Source organism: Podarcis melisellensis, assembly GCF_964234715.1.
Source record: "Podarcis melisellensis genome assembly, chromosome: 3".
Taxonomy (NCBI): Eukaryota; Metazoa; Chordata; class Lepidosauria; order Squamata; family Lacertidae; genus Podarcis; species Podarcis melisellensis.
Genome location: NC_138530.1, coordinates 25,238,425 through 25,254,315, shown reverse-complemented (window position 1 = coordinate 25,254,315; position 15,891 = coordinate 25,238,425). Strand labels below are relative to the sequence as shown.

General features: G+C 42.9%; 1 protein-coding gene and 1 long non-coding RNA gene across 2 annotated transcripts; one reads left to right on the top strand and one right to left on the bottom strand.

The window, feature by feature from the left end:
* The first annotated feature begins 3,628 nt into the window (after nucleotides 1-3,628).
* SLC30A1 (solute carrier family 30 member 1) lies at nucleotides 3,629-10,258 on the top strand. The gene is made up of 2 exons (XM_081905302.1): nucleotides 3,629-4,496; nucleotides 8,479-10,258. Exons 1-2 carry the CDS (start codon nucleotides 3,902-3,904, stop codon nucleotides 9,375-9,377), a joined length of 1,494 nt encoding a protein of 497 aa, XP_081761428.1. The 5' UTR covers nucleotides 3,629-3,901; the 3' UTR covers nucleotides 9,378-10,258.
* A 38-nt stretch (nucleotides 10,259-10,296) lies between these two features.
* On the bottom strand, nucleotides 10,297-14,163 carry LOC309366615. The gene is made up of 2 exons (XR_014166813.1): nucleotides 11,683-14,163; nucleotides 10,297-11,643 (listed from the first exon to the last, which is right to left on the bottom strand). It is a non-coding gene; the product is annotated as an uncharacterized lncRNA (long non-coding RNA).
* Nucleotides 14,164-15,891: the final 1,728 nt, after the last annotated feature.

Below are 15,891 nucleotides of genomic sequence, written 5' to 3'. Positions count from 1 at the left end.
ATGATGGAACTGGCCATCTCTATAACCTAGATCACACCTCTACAAGTTAACCAGAAGCCTTTGGACTAAAAAGTCCTATTGCTTTGACATTGTGTATGTTGACATTGTGATCAAACATTATTTATGGTTACTGGAAGGTAGTTCTACTTCGTTGCTGTACCTGACTGAATCATACTTAGTTTGGGCATATTGAAATCAATGGACACAACTGATTAATCCCATTGATTTCAGTGGTTCTACTCTAAGTAGGGATGGAAGAAAGATCTGATTCATTATGCATTTAAAGCCAAATCTATCAAATTCACACTTTCCAAAACAGTACGCAAACCAAAACACAGCCATCCTTTGAAATTCATAATCATCTGTAATTATTTGTAATTATCCAAAGTATTACAGCCTTAAAAGAAATCAATTTCATTGAAAATCCACAACTTACCAATTGTCAGAGAATTAAATTCACATCTGATGATATGGTGGAACTTAATTCCTTGGCAGAGGAGCAGGATACACATGTTTAACTGCAGAATAACAGCATCAGCAATTGCACATGATGCACATGTAAGAATGTAATATATTTTTATATGAACCTAAGGTGGTTGTTTTTTTAAAAAAAGATTATTCAGGTACACTTGGCTGAAGGGTTGGATTAACAAGTGCATACATCTAGCAAGTGCTTACTCAGTAGCAAAACAATCATAAAATTTGTCCCTTTGTATTTGTGAAGAGGCTTTCAGCAGCATGTTTGAACCTGAAGTTCCCACAGCCAAACAAAAACTTTGCAACAGCCACATCATGCTGGCTCAAAGTGTAAAATCTTGACATTTTGATTCAATAGGCAACACAATCAAACCAGCAGAAGATAGAATTAGCTAGTGTGTCCTTTAATCTAAAGTAACCACAAGCAATTGTGTTCCTACATAGATAGCAGCCTCAGTAGCAAGAAATATCACAGAGCAGTTTGCTAAGAATCTGTGCACAAAGGGAAGCCCTGCTGCAGCAGTCTCCAAACAATTTATCCTCTCATTAAGATACATTGGACTACTCAAGAGTAAACTGCTCTAATAGTTCTAACCATTGCAATGTCTCTTCTCAACTGCGGCTTTTTGGAATAGTAATGGCAAAAGTTGGTTTGAGGGACCTTCCATTCCATTATAAAAATAATGGTTGGAATAACTGAATCAGCAGGTTCCACTGCCAGACGACCTTGGAATTAACTGCCACAATTCAAGTGTGGACTATTCACTGAGGAGATTTAATCTACTGAGACTGTCTGAGAAGAATGGCATTTGGGAAACAGGCAACTTTTAATATCCTTAAAATGAAATGGTGCAAGACGTTGAAGCACTGGCAGTGTAAACAGGCAGTTAATTTTGGAATTTGATTATTGCCTATGCTGAAATATATTCTCAAGACATCCCTCTTGTGGAGGAACCACAGATCACTAAACAATTGCCGGTTGTCAATCCTTCATAAACCCCCAAATTCATGAAAGTTACCTCTAAAATTATGAAAGAAAGGAAGTAGTAATAAAATGAAAATTATAAAGTATTGGCGATTCTTGAAAGCATGCTGCAGCAATGCCAACAGCGGTGAGCTAATATAGCATAAAGCTATATTAGGTGTTATGTCAGCTGTGATACTTGGCTTTCGTTAAAACAACAAGTATGACCAAATAAGATTTCACCCATCCCATGTGCCTTCCAGAGGAGATACCCAAAATGGAAAAGAAATGCTTTTTCTGGGCATCACAAGTCCCCAGGCAGAATCACACATCCCAAGGGGCCAAATTCCAATAGCAGTCTTATGCTGGGGATGGTTTGATTCTGTTGAGACTTATGGTTAAGATAAAAATGGTCGGCTGGCTGGTTGATTAAATTCTGGTAGAACAATTATTGTATAACCTAGGTTGTTCAGAGCAATCTGAATGGTGACAGAATCAATCAGTTTAATACCTAAACTATAAGTGGTGGCTGTGAAATCTGCGAGTCCTACCAGATTCATGGACACTTTACAGATAGCTCCATGTGGAATATAGGATTTCCAGACCTTCACAAACATGTTTCAGAGGAAGATTTTACGGCTGTCACAATATCCAGCACAAGATGGGGTGCCTCATCAGGGCTTGTTAGACTGAGATGGGAGGGCTGGTGTATTTGTTTTAGGGTCTGTATTGTCAAAGCCTGGATGTCATGAACCACTTGTGCATCATAAGGCAAGCTGGCCAGAGATGGATGGGCATTGACTGTGCGTACAACGCAAGCTGATATTAATACATTTCGACTCACTCAAGTAGGTGTGGTAGGTGGTGTCCATACGACTAGGAGAACACGCATTGCTTTGCCAGGAGAGGTGACAACATGGAAATGTGTGGGCATTTTGGAATCTTAGTAGCTTTGGCATTGTTTGTTATTTGGAGGATTCGCCTTATCAACCAAGAGAAGAAAAGCAGGACCCTCAATGCTTTGGGCAGGCTGCTATCTAGGGAGGCCTGAGCACAGGAGAACACAAGCCATTATCTTTTGTAAGGTCCCAAAGTGGTAAATATGACTAGGAATGGTTCGCCCATCCACCCTGCCATATCCCTTATGGCGAGTCTTGCTCACTTATTTGGATGTTGTGGAGAGGCTGTGAGCGGGTTAAATAACACGCGTGTTTGGTGGCCACCCTAAAGGGCGAGCAAGATCTATTGTTACATAAGGAGCCACAATACTCTTTGGGCGATCTTGGGCCAGTCGTGTTTTTTCCCCAGGCACGACCTACATTGCAAGAGGATGATGAGGCAAGAGATATGTAGGCACCCCCGAGGCAGGGGAGCCTAGAAATGTATGGAAATGTGTTGTTGTTGCTATTGTTTTTGCTTTTGACGCACACGGGGACATCGCTACACGGGAAGCGTTGCCCTTGGGTGTTGCGAAGGGGAAGAGAGCGGTGTATCGCGTGCGCACTGACAGGTTCACACATGCCCCAGCGCCCTCCTCACACTCGCCCCGTGTCCGGGCGCGGCTGCCAAGAGCGGGAGGGTCAAGCTGTCAGTATCGCCGAGGCGGAAAGGGGAAGCTCGGGCCGGGTGTAAAAGAGCCGCTGTGAGGTAAATGCCGCGTTCCACTGGTGGGCCGTGTGGAAAACCGGGGCGATGCGCGCGGGTGGGGGGAGGGAGGGGCGGGGCGAAGGAGGAAGAAGGCTCTTCTGTTCCTTCAGCGCAACCACGTTTTGCACCAGTCCCGAAAAAAAATGACTCTTTCGGAGGCGGAGGCAGAACGGAGCGAGGAGCGGAAAGCCAAGGCTGATAGGCTGCCGCACACCGCGGCTGACCGCGTCCCCCCAATCGAAACCAGCTCCACGCCCCCCGAGGCCGCGCCCCCGCCCCCCCAGACGAAGCCGGAGGTTCAGCGAGCGAATCGCGAAGCCGCGTGTAGGCGTGGCGGTTGGGACTGGTCGCGAGGCCGTCTGGGTGCCAATCAGCTCGCGGGGAGGCGTGACCGGTCCCCGCCCGGTTGCCGGGGCCGCCGCCAATGAGCGAGCCGGCGGTGGGCGGGCCCTGGCGGCGGGCGGCGCGGTTGCCGGGAGCCGTCGCCAATGAGGAGGCCCCGAGTGGGCGGGCCCGCGCGGCGGGCGGCTCTGGGGTTCCGTGTGGAAAGGAGTGCGAGGGGGTTCGGGTGCAAAGTTTAGTTTCAAACCGTCTGCAAAGAACGGCGGTGCCGCTGCTGCTGGTTCTCCTTCGAACAGACGGAGGCGGCGGCCGAGGAGAGCGGAAGCAAAGGAGCCGGAGCGTCGACAGCCTGAAGCGGCCGAGGCGCAGTCGAAGAGCCGCCGGCCGCCGTTCCCCCACCTCCCTCGGCGACAGCGGCCGCTTCGTGGGCGCCGCCTGGGTCCCGCCGGGTCCGCTCCGTCTCGGGCGAAGATGGGCGCGGAGGCTCCGGTCCGGCGCCGGCACGGCTGCCGCCGGGCGCGCCTGATGTGCATGCTGGCGCTGACCTTCCTCTTCTTCGTGGTGGAGGTGGCGGTGAGCCGCGTGACGGACTCGCTGGCCATGCTGTCGGACTCCTTCCACATGCTGTCGGACGTGATGGCGCTGGTGGTGGCGCTGGTGGCCGTGCGCTTCGCCGAGCGCACCCGCGCCACCAAGAAGAACACCTTCGGCTGGGTGCGCGCCGAGGTGATGGGCGCGCTGGTCAACGCCGTCTTCCTGACGGCGCTCTGCTTCACCATCCTGCTCGAGGCCATCGAGCGCTTCACCGAGCCCAACGAGATCAAGCAGCCCTGGGTGGTCATCGGCGTCGGCGCCGCGGGGCTCCTGGTCAACGTCCTGGGGCTCTGTCTCTTCCACCAGCACGGCGGCGGCGGAGGAGGTCACGGCCACTCGCACGGAGGAGGAGGGGGCCACCGGCGCCGGGGCAAGGCAGAGCAGCCTCCCGGAGAGCGGCAGAAAGAGGAGGAGACCAACACCCTGGTGGACAATTTCAGCAGCTTCAATGGAGTCAGCCTGGAGAAGCTAGGTGAGCTGGGGTGTGTGAGTGTGTGGGCGAGCAGGCCTCCCCTCTGCCCGGGGATGCCTGGCTTCTCCCAGGCACAGCCCCAAATATGAGGGGTAGCCGGAAGCGGTCAGAGCCTCCATCAGAATCAGGTTATTGGGCTGAACAGGTCTTTAATATTCCCACTAAGCTGATGGCCTGGCAATATTTCTAGTCTCCACAAGAGCTTGTAAGCAGCACTTCTAAGCAGTCATTTGCATTCTGTAGGTTAAAAGATAAAATGAAACTGCCCTTTCACACGGAGTTGCACACTTCAGATCTTGTAGTCCTGGTGGTGGTCGTTGTCATCGGTGCATAATCTGCTTCCCATTGTAACTTGGTTCCATTTAAAGACCTGGCAAAAGAGGAAGTGCTTCTAGCTACTGGAAACCAATACCATGCAAAGGCTTTGGGTGTAGATCAAGGAATGTCAAGGAGCTCATTCTGCCCATCAGGAATGTTGGGAAGGCAGTTAACAGAAGCTGCTGCAGCACCCGTTCGTTCTGTTTTATGGTAGGACCCCTTTGTACAGAACAGCAACACACCTTACTTTATAGAATAAGTACCTTGAATTCCCTACATGACAGCCACCAACATTTCCCAGTCTTTGCTGGTGGCATTAAGCTTTCGCAGAATGCAAGGAAAGGGACTACTGCAGTGCTTTTTAAATTTCATACCTTTAGAGTCCCCTTCTCAAGATGTCTGCTGAGACAACCCAGCATGTCTACCTTTGAACCTTGCAGAGCAGTCTGATGCAAATCTTAAAGCACATAAGTCAGGTCAGGTATGCCTTCCATCCTACGTTCATTAAAAGTATGACTTTAGGAACCATAAGATCCTGTGACCATGCATTGCAGGGGAAATTCAGTAGTGGTGGACAAGCTGCTACAGAGGAAGTTACTGCTGTTAATGTTCTTGCCACTGAGAAACCCTTGGGCTTCCCAGAACAGTTTTGACAACTGAGGTACTACATTTAGTCCTCTTTCTTTTACAGCTTGATGAAGGAAACTTTATATCCTATAGCACAATTTGGGCTCATGGGGAAATCTGCAGAACCCACTATGTAAGGGTTAACACGTTGCATTAAAGTAGACAGAGTGGCAAAGCTCACAGGAAGCTGCAGCTTCTGTTAACTGCCTTCCCAACATTCCTGATGAGAATGAACTCTACTGACTCCTGATCTACACTCAAAGCCTTTGCATGGTATTGGTTCCAGTAACTAGAAGCACTTCCTCTTTTGCCAGGTCTTTAAATGGAGCAAAGTTGCAGTAGGAAGCATATTATCCATAGATGACAATGATCATGACTATAGATGTGGAATGTAAAATTCCTTATGAAAAAGCAGTTTTGTTTTATTTCTGATCATACAGAATACAGTATCTGTTTATAAGTGTTGCTTATAGCTCTTCTACATACTTGAAATATTGCAAAATCATCAGTGTAGTCAGAATATTAAAGACCTATTCAGCCCAATATTTTCCTGGGAGAGTACCAAAATAAAAGTGGAGTGGTACAAATGTTTACATTGTTGCTCATTGCTATGTCAGCTGAACTACTTCAATCTGCTTTGGTATTCTTGCTTAATTTTGTTTTCATTAAAGCTTTTATCATTAGTAATTTGGTTTTTGTAAAAAAATGAAAATAAAGGCCCTATGTATTTGGACAGTCATCTCTTAATTTCAGGCCACTGGAACTCATAATTGATCCTAGCAACATCTCAGATGAAAGAATTTGTTATCTACTGTAGAAATAAATGGGAATATATGACAACACACTACATTTAATATAATTTTAGTTTATGCCAGTAAATTATTTTACATCTCTATTTCATGTTTTAATAGGGAGTCAGTGCTAGGATAATAGTCAGACGGCATATTATGACACCTGGTAGGATCTGGCCAAGTAGTTGTATGGCAAAGTTCCCTTTCATAGAGAAGTGGACTGACTTCTCTCTTTTTGTCTCTAGAGGGTGCATGTCTTATTTCTACAGCCCACCAGTCATCCTCAGTATTGACACCTAGGTAGCACACTGTTGTTCCTCTAGGGCTGTATGTGGCCCAGAGTTTTCCACTGACGCTAGTCCATACAGTTGAAGGATGATTAGCTGTCAACAGACTACACAGCTATATTTTCTTTACTGAACTGCAGGTGAATGGAATTAAATATATTTTTAAAAAGTTATTCCAAGCATGGCAAACCTTGTATGTCCTGCCCCATGTATAGTAAGGATTTTAAGTTGAACGTAAGTTTTGCAAAATACTAGTGGGGCATAAACTTAGTCTGGCAATAGTTGGAGGTGATAAATGTTAGGCTTGGCAGGGCGAGACTGTCACAATTAGGCAATACGCTGGCTTATTCACTGAGCTTTATTTCTTGGTGCAAAACAGGAAGGAGGATTTCTTGAGTAGTTACTATAGTTGCAGATCATGAAGCCTAAAAGTGTTATATCAGTGTGCTTAGTTCATATCTTAAGCATATACCTGTTAGCAGGCCTTGACTTTCTGCTACTTTTAAAAGCTGTCTTTTTTTAGTATGCATGAACATAACTCTTGAACTCACTTGAGGATGCTACTTCTGGGACTTGTAAAGTACATTATATAGGTGGAGTTTACCTGGTGAAACAAGTGTGGGAGTTGTGATGGTTTCCAGTTCTACCGGTTACATTGGTGAAATCACCAGGCAAAATTTTGCTCACAGTTGGTATCCATGCGTGAATATCTCAGAAACCTTTTTGCAGTTCACAAAAAGAAACATCTCCTTTGATGTAATGGCTGGTTTGTATTGGCAAACCTATTTGTGTGATATTCTAGTGTGAGAACAATTGCTTGTGTCCAAAAGCTGCAGAGAGGTTTCTCAAAACTACTAGTATCTGGGAAAGTCTCTTTTATTTGAATCAGAATTGAGGGCACACTCGTAAAGGAGGTTAGGTGCATGTTTGTTTCAATAAAATTCAAAGTTGGAATAAATTCCAGTGCAAAATAATACTTGCATAACAAAGGCTGCAGTAATTGCATTTGACTTCATACAGTCTTGACAGATGCCACTCTTTTTTGATAGACACCACCTACCATTGTAGTGACATGGCTTCTCTGCCATTTCATTGTGGACATGTAGGCATGTATAAGCTGCTTCATATCTGTGACATGATTTTTCATAGTAGTGACATATTTCAACTGATGGTACCTGTTGTGCAGACTGGAGCTTTATTTTGTAAAATATGAAATGTCTCACTTCTCTCCCCATTCCTTGCTGCACACAGACTGCATGCTCCTTTAACCTTCCCTCCCTTTCCACCCAATCTTACTGAATCATTACCTAATTTAATAAAACAATACATAAGAGCTAGTGTAGTGTTGTGATTCTGAACTTAGAAGCCTCCATTCAATTCTTAGCTCTGCCACCATCAATCCACCCTCTCTCAGCTGGCTCCCTTGTAATACAGATATAATAGTGACCTACTTTAGTGTTATAATAAGGAATACTGAGAATACATGGAGTCCTTTGAATGCTCTGAATCAGTGTTTCTAGATTGCAGGTTAGAAGCTATAGCTGGGGCATGCACCCAATCTAGACTAGCAGTAATACCACCATTTTGTTGTTTTTATCCTCTTGGGTTAGGATATTAACCCCCCCCCCAAATGAGAAGAGCAGAAAGGTGGTTATATTATTAAAATATTAATATTTATTGGGATTCCTTATTACAGGTTGCTGTTAAAAGTGGGTCTGTGATCTGAAAAGACGACTTCTCTCTATAGTGTTTGAAAAACCACTGACTTGGTTGCTCTAACAAGTCATTATTCTGTAATGCGGGGTGTGTATTCTAGTGGTTCCAAAACTCTACAAAGAGAACTGCCTTCTATAACTCCCCTCCTCCAAATATTACATTGTCCCCAATATTGCTAGCAGTCTGTTAACCCACCCCACAAGGCTTCCTATCCATGTAACAATGTTGCTCTTGTGTTTGCAGGTGATGGGGCAAAAGAGAACCAAATGGAACTTCAGCCAAATGGGAATATTGATAATGACACCTCTCTGGACATGGAACCTGACGAAGACACTAGTGGTCAACTCAATATGCGTGGAGTATTTCTTCATGTTCTTGGAGATGCCCTGGGCTCCGTTATTGTTGTGGTGAATGCTTTAGTATTTTACGCTTACTGGACTCCTTGCCCTAAGGATGGGCCTTGTATTAACCCATGTATCAATGACGATTGTGCAGAAAACATTACTCAGTTGTCTAGTAGAATGAATGCAACTGAGTTATGGAAAATTCCTGTAGCTGGTCCCTGCTGGGTTCTATATTTAGATCCTGCATTGTGTCTCATAATGGTTTGCATTCTGCTCTATACAACTTACCCACTTCTTAAAGAATCCGCCCTTATCCTTTTGCAAACTGTTCCGAAACAAATTGATATTCGTTCTCTAAATGCGAAACTCCGCAAACTGGAAGAAGTTGAAGCTGTCCATGAATTGCATGTTTGGCAGCTGGCAGGAAGCAGGATCATTGGCACTGCTCACATTAAATTTAAGGACCCAGAAACGTACCTGAAAGTCGCGAAGGATATTAAAGAGATATTTCATGATGAAGGGATACATGCAACAACCATACAGCCTGAGTTTACTATTGGGGAGGCTGTAACCAAATGTGAACTTCCCTGCAGAACCCAGTGTGCTCTGAAGCAGTGTTGTGGAACTACGGAAAAGACTAGTGCAAAGAAGACCGATAAGTCCCCTTCCGTTTCTATTTCTTTCTCTGAAATAGCCATTGACTCTTCACAACACAAAACCAGGAGGACTAAATCAGAGTGTATACCTGCTGTAAAGCTTGGGGAAGATCCTAACAAACAATTTGAATCGTCTTTGTAATTCCCAAAGTTGTGCTGAGTGAAGTCTGCATTCAACCACAGGTTGATTTTGAGAAGAAAGACTAGCATTAAAGAGACAAGTTGCAAAGTATTGTAATTGTTGAAATCCCTGTTCTGGTCACAACACTTAAATCTAGGCTGCCTGTTTGAAAGGATATAATTGTGCCGTCCCAACACAATATGTGCTTGTGTTAACTTTTAGTTGAATTGCACCGAAAAGTTTACAGATGCTTCAACAACTCTGGAGAACCAGTATCAACATTTCTGCCAAGATGCTTTTTTTTTTTGGATTAAAAATTAAAATTGAGTTCTTCAGCAACCCATTTCTCCATTTGGAAATCAGTATGTGTTAGAGAAATCCAGGAAGAAGCCTTTCTACTTATTGTGTGTGTGAATGTGAATGTTTTACAAACCATAAAGAAAGGAAGCCAAAGTTGGCAGAATTATTTTTTTAAGGTAGACTATTTGAGGAATTTTTTCCCTTGTACATGAAAAAGTGAACCCTATTTCATGTAGGTTATACTCCATAGTATTAGTAGTAGCATCTTAAAACATATCTAGTACTGGTTTATTAAAAAAACAAACCCTGTTTTTGTGTTTTACTGGGGGCCTAATGAAAAATGGCTGCTTTGAAAATAGGATTTGTAAAAGATATGCATATCCACATGACTGTAAGGATAACTTTTAAGACAGAAATTGACCAGTCCTTTTAAAGGCATCTCAGTTTGTGCATTCCTCAATTGTATAGGTTTAAGAATTTGTTAAGAACACCTTACTTTCAAGTAAATTTATGCCAGAACTAGAAACAGCTGATATTTGTCATTGCGGTGTCATCTATGGCTTGCCGAAATGGAAGGGTAAATATTGTCTGGATTACATCTAGTTTTGAGTTAAAAGAATGTTTTTTACTTTTTTTTAAAAAAACACCATGGAATTTAGCAGTGTATAAACATTAATATATTCTCATTTGATTTATTTCATGATGAGCCGTGATGAGCCATTTGACCCAATGTGCAGCTGAAATGCATTCTTTTTAACACAATGCAGGCAGCTGCTTCATGAAGCAACTGTTACAACTTACTAAGCTGTTTCAAATCAACCTCCTCAACCTGGTGCCTTCCAGATGCTTTGAACTGCAACTCCCCTCTGCTCCAATCAACATGGCAGTGGCCAGGGGTGATGAGTTTTACTCCAAAACCACCAGGAGGGCATCAGGTTGGAGAAGGATGTAGCACACCTTGGCTTATTGTGACATGAGTGAGCTTTGAGATTCAGCTGTGAAGAGACCAGAAGCTTTCATATCCACTTTTGATCAATTGCAGCTGTTCAGTTCATCCAAACTCAATAATAAGATGTGGTTGAAACAAATCAACTTCAAACTATGGGTTATGAAGCAGGCTTTTTTCAACAAATCATAGTTTATCCACAGTTTAGGTTTTGGATATAATGGTGAATTGTGCTCAATTGAAGCTAATAAAACAAAAACAAAACCAGAAGTGAAAGCTTTTGACCTCCTTGTAGCCACACAGAGGAGCAGCAGGAGCTTGAGACTATTTGGGCCTTCTTCCTATCAATAAACCATGGCTTATTGTGACATCTGAACTCCACCAGTCAATTCTCATAACCTGGAACATATTTTGTGTAGTGAAGGCATGTGTTGGAGCAAATTCTAGCCTACTTCAAACTTTTCTGCTCTTTGGTGTTGAGGAGCAATTAGTGCTACCTGTTCAGAAATGGAATTGCTGCACAAATTTGTGGATTGCAGTCAAGCCACTTGGCTAATCCTCTTAAAATCATCCACCTTGGTTCTATTGAAGTTGCAGAGGCTAATCTTATGTTGAATGCAAGGATGCAAGCCAATAGGTTTCTGGATCTCAACTAGCCTTTACCTGTTCTTGATCAATTTAAAATAGAGCTAATTCTTAAATCAGAAGTGGCATTAATGCTGACTATTTCTAAAGCATTTTTAAGAGCCCTTATTGGAAGTCTTTATGGGACTGCAAAATTTCCTTATATATTTTAGTTATTCCAACAGTTGATTTATGTACAATTGCTGTAGAACCAGGAAAGAGGACTGTTGAGGTCTTCCTTATGCATTGCTACTTTACCTTTTTTTTGGGGGGGAGTGTAATTTCAATTGTTTAAATGCAGGCTCTTTTATTATATGGCTATTTAGGTTTGTTCCCCAACTTCAAAATGGAAAGTCACTAATTTTCTTGACATGGAATTGCAAACAAAGCAAGTGATCAGTGGCTTCCACTCTGCACCTCCTGCTCAGCAAGTGATCAGTGGCTTCCACTCTGCACCTCCTGCTCAGCAGTGTTGCAGTCAAACCTCATTTTTTCAGAACAAAATTATTCTGTTAACAAGCTGTAAAGTGTTGGAAAGGTGTATTTGTGAAATGATCAAATACATCTACCTTTGCCTTCTGGGCTCTTTGTTATAAAGGCCACTTGTTTGTTAATACTCCGAGTTTGTCCCCCACATATTATTGCACGCATGTAAAAACTGCTGTACAATTCTCATGGAGCTGTATTTTAATAAGATTTTTTCAGCTGCTTTTCTTTCACATTGACATGGCTAGATTGGTATAACTGGGAACGGGCAGGCATATATTGATGGACAGGCAGAAAAGCTACAATAATACTGTAAATTCTGGATCTTGAAGCCAAGGTTTCCTATCTTTTTAGTGCTAGAAGTATGAGCTTGATCACTCTCTGTCTCTCCCTCCCTCCCCCTTTTTAAAATGTGTGTGGCCTATATCCCACATAGTAAACATTCTAGTTCAATAGAGTCTCACTTTTAACCTCATCTGTCCCCTGATGGGCCAATTTTATTTTATTTTTAAATTTCTGGGTTAGTATACTTTGCAATATGGTAATAGCTTTTTTCAAAGACTGCTGCATCTCTCTAAAGCACAAACTTTGACTCTCATATTGAGTTTGCACTGCAGTGGTAAGGGAGAAAAGCAGCTAATTGTGTACCAGGTGTGGTCCTGATTATTATTATTATTACTATTATTATTATTATGCAATAGCTTGGCTTTTACAACAGAATATGTTGTGTTCATCTCTGCTTTTGCAGGTAAGGTTTCCGGTATATCAGCTGTCTTAGGTACGTTTGGAAAAAATGGAACAGCTGGATTACCTCCAAACTACAGGAGACATTTTTTGTACTTGATTGTATATGAAAATATTGAAGCCAGTTTTGCAAATTCTTGTAGAAGGTAGTATTTTTCTCCTGAATGCTAGTGGTGTTGAAGGCTGTTCCATGTAGATAAAAGTAATTAACACACTGTGCTCAGGACATGCATTCGTGGTGAAGTGGCTATGCCAGTTTATTCTGCTGAAGTTTTGCAGCGAAAACTAACCATAGCTTTCTGGGATATTGCAATGAACAGAGTGCTAAGCCAACTCACATTACAAGTTTCATTGTGAAAACACACTGTTGTATTCACTGACTGTTAATATATGAAGCTGCTCAAAGAGATTTGAAATGATTGAACACTTAGGGTCTGTTTGCTGCATCACGAAATATTTGTAGAATCAACTTCTAATACAAAGGGTGGTATTCAGCCTTTTACTCAAGAAATTAAAGGACATAGCTTAGTAATGCCCACTAATTTCAGTGGGACTATTCTGAGCAAAACGTTGAATACTACCCAAATAAATTACCTTTACAAAACAAAACTGAGTGTTTAACAGTGGTACCTAAAGTTCTGGAGAATGTTTCAAAACCACTTAAAGTGCTGGAAGCAAGTAGTGCTGAAGATGTATTTGTTATGTTATAAAATCTGCTCCCCCCCTCCCCCACTCTCCCAGCCTCTGCGCACCTCTAACTCTTGCTGTATGCAAATGAAGTTTCTGTTCAGAGACTCTTTAAGAGCACTGAGAGCAGCTCTGGCACTGACTCCACTGAGATAATGGGAAACTGTTTAGACTAGAATGCACTTTCTGACTTTTCTCATTGATGGGGCGGGGAACGATCTTTAACACTACATCCTCTGCTTTTTGACTTTTTAAGTTTCTCGTGAAAGGAGTATTATGTATTTAAGGGTATTAAGTACAATATTTAAATATGCTGCTTTAATTTCATAACAGCATCGATGTAGCCTTCTGGGACTCTGGCTTATGTTTACAAAACAATTATTGAATACTACAGTAAATATTCTATTTTGGTTCTATCTTGCACCATTGCTTCACCTCTTGGTGGACTGAAAGGTACTATAATGCTTCATGTGCCTGAAATAAGAACATATGTGACAGATTTTTTTTTTTTTTGTAAGCCAAATGCAGCCTTACTTATAACAGGAGCTTTCATACCTCTGTGATCCTGGGTTTGTCATTAAAATGCCTGTGTGAAGAACGCTTCCATGTCTTACAAATGTGTGAGCCTGATTTTTTTCCCCTCCCCCACTTGCGCTCTCTCTGTGTTAAGTGTTCTTGAGCCTAGACTCCAAACCCTTACGCTCAGTGGTAGCTAAAGAGGCATCTCTCAAATTCTATGGGTCGTATTTGAAACCGATGCTTCGGAGACATAATTGGCATATCTGTATCTCGCGACATCATGCCAGTGACAACGGGCTTCTGCTAAACCAGTTATGACTCTGTGTTTCCTTGCATAAAACCTGAAAACTGAAAAGGAAATAAATGTTGCTGTATAAAACATGAAACTTGGCAGGGGCCTTTGTTTCTCCTCTTTTAAACATCCCTTCACTTACTGAAATTGATTTGGTAACATCAAAAAACATTTCTAACTGGAGGTTTGGCTAAATGAATTTGTTCACAGTGGGGTGCGTGGGTGTGTCATGCAAGGTTTAAGTAGAGTTCTGAGACATGAGATCTGGCTAACAAGGGCCCAGTTTTTCACCAAATCTCAAGCCCCAGGCCAGTTAGGGAGCATAGGTCTAGAAATGCTTTCACACCCCGCAACCTAATCTGGCTGCTAGGGCTGTGCACATGTTGCTACAGTCAGAAAATCAAGAAGCAGCAGAATCTAGATCAAATCTTCACCTCCCTGATTCTGAACAGCTTATCAAGTCTACCCACCATGCAATTAGTTCTGTGCATAGTTTTATCAGGGGTGCACTAGCTAGAAAGTCCATAAAAGAAAATTGCGTAGCATTAATATGTAGTTGCTGACATCTCTAGTAGTTTGCAGTGCCTATATGCGAATTTCCGCTGGCTCAAAGGTTGCACCAAACAGCCTTTGGTTACAGAAAAACTAAAAGGAAAAGCAAGTTCTTGTTGTCTGTCACAAAGCCTGTTAAGAGAGAAGCCCATAAACATTTTGTTGAAGTCCTAATTTTGCCAAGGCTAAAATGGGAGGAAGACTTGGGCAGATCAAAGGCAGAAGAGATTAAACACTGCCACACAGGTCTTCAGCGTGTCTTTAAAGTGTCCATAAAGGAAATTATCCAGGGAAGCAAAACCTTTAAAAAATCTCATGGATCACACAGCTGGGTATATGAAAGAGCAATGAAGACATAAACTGCTTTGGGAAAATCTTGTTCTTCCCCTTGGAATTACACATGTTTTTCGCTTGTGATGCAAGAGGTCTAACATTCTTGCTTCAACTTTAAAGCACCTGCTGTTCTTGTTTCTGGAAAATGCAACTACTTTGGTCGATACAAATATAGGCTGGGGTGGGTTTCTTTGTTTAGACCCCAAGCGCTTTGTTTTTGAATGTCTGTAGTCGGACACTAGAAAACCTCTACAAACATTTTATAGACTGACCTCCGGAGCAGAGCATTCATTTGCATATAGGTGGCTAGTAAAAACCTTGACTTGATCCCGCCTTGACGAGTTCAGTGACATGCTTCAGTGCATTCTTCATAGACCCTTCCCTTGTATAGAATTGGCACCTGCATCTTGGAGCAGCTGTCCGGGCAGCATGCATTGTGCACTCCTTCCGAAATGCAGATGCATAAATTAAGTTAAATCCATATGGATTTGATGTCTGCACATTGGCTTAAAGCCTCTGTGTCATTTCGCCACAGTGTTCCCTGCTTCTGAAGATTATCCGGGTGGGAGAATCATTTGGTGCGAAATGTGCTATTATTACTAGTTTGGCTGCGGGAGAACTGGGGCCAGCTCTGCCATTAGGCAGAACGAGATTGCTACCTTAGCTCAATTTTTGAGTGCTACGAAAGTGCAGAAAGTTGTATTTTGACTGTGAGGGTGGGGTAAGATGCACGAGGGATTTTCTGCCTCGGGTGCTAAAATAACTTAGCTGGTTTTGGGCACTCTGCAGCTTGACCGGCGGAGGGATGTCATTTATTGCAGTGCCTCAGGCAGCAAAATATATTGGGCTAGCCATGAAGGAAACAGAAAAGCCTATGAAGTGAATACCAGTTTAACAGTTGGCTTTTACAATGTGCTGTGTGAAACAACTAGACCAGGGGAGCCGAAACTTTTTTCAAAGGGGGGCAGATTTGAAGTGAACATGTGTGAGGGCTGACCAAAGTTGTTGAGTTTTTTTAAGGATTGAAGTTGCTGAGCTTTTTTACCCCATGA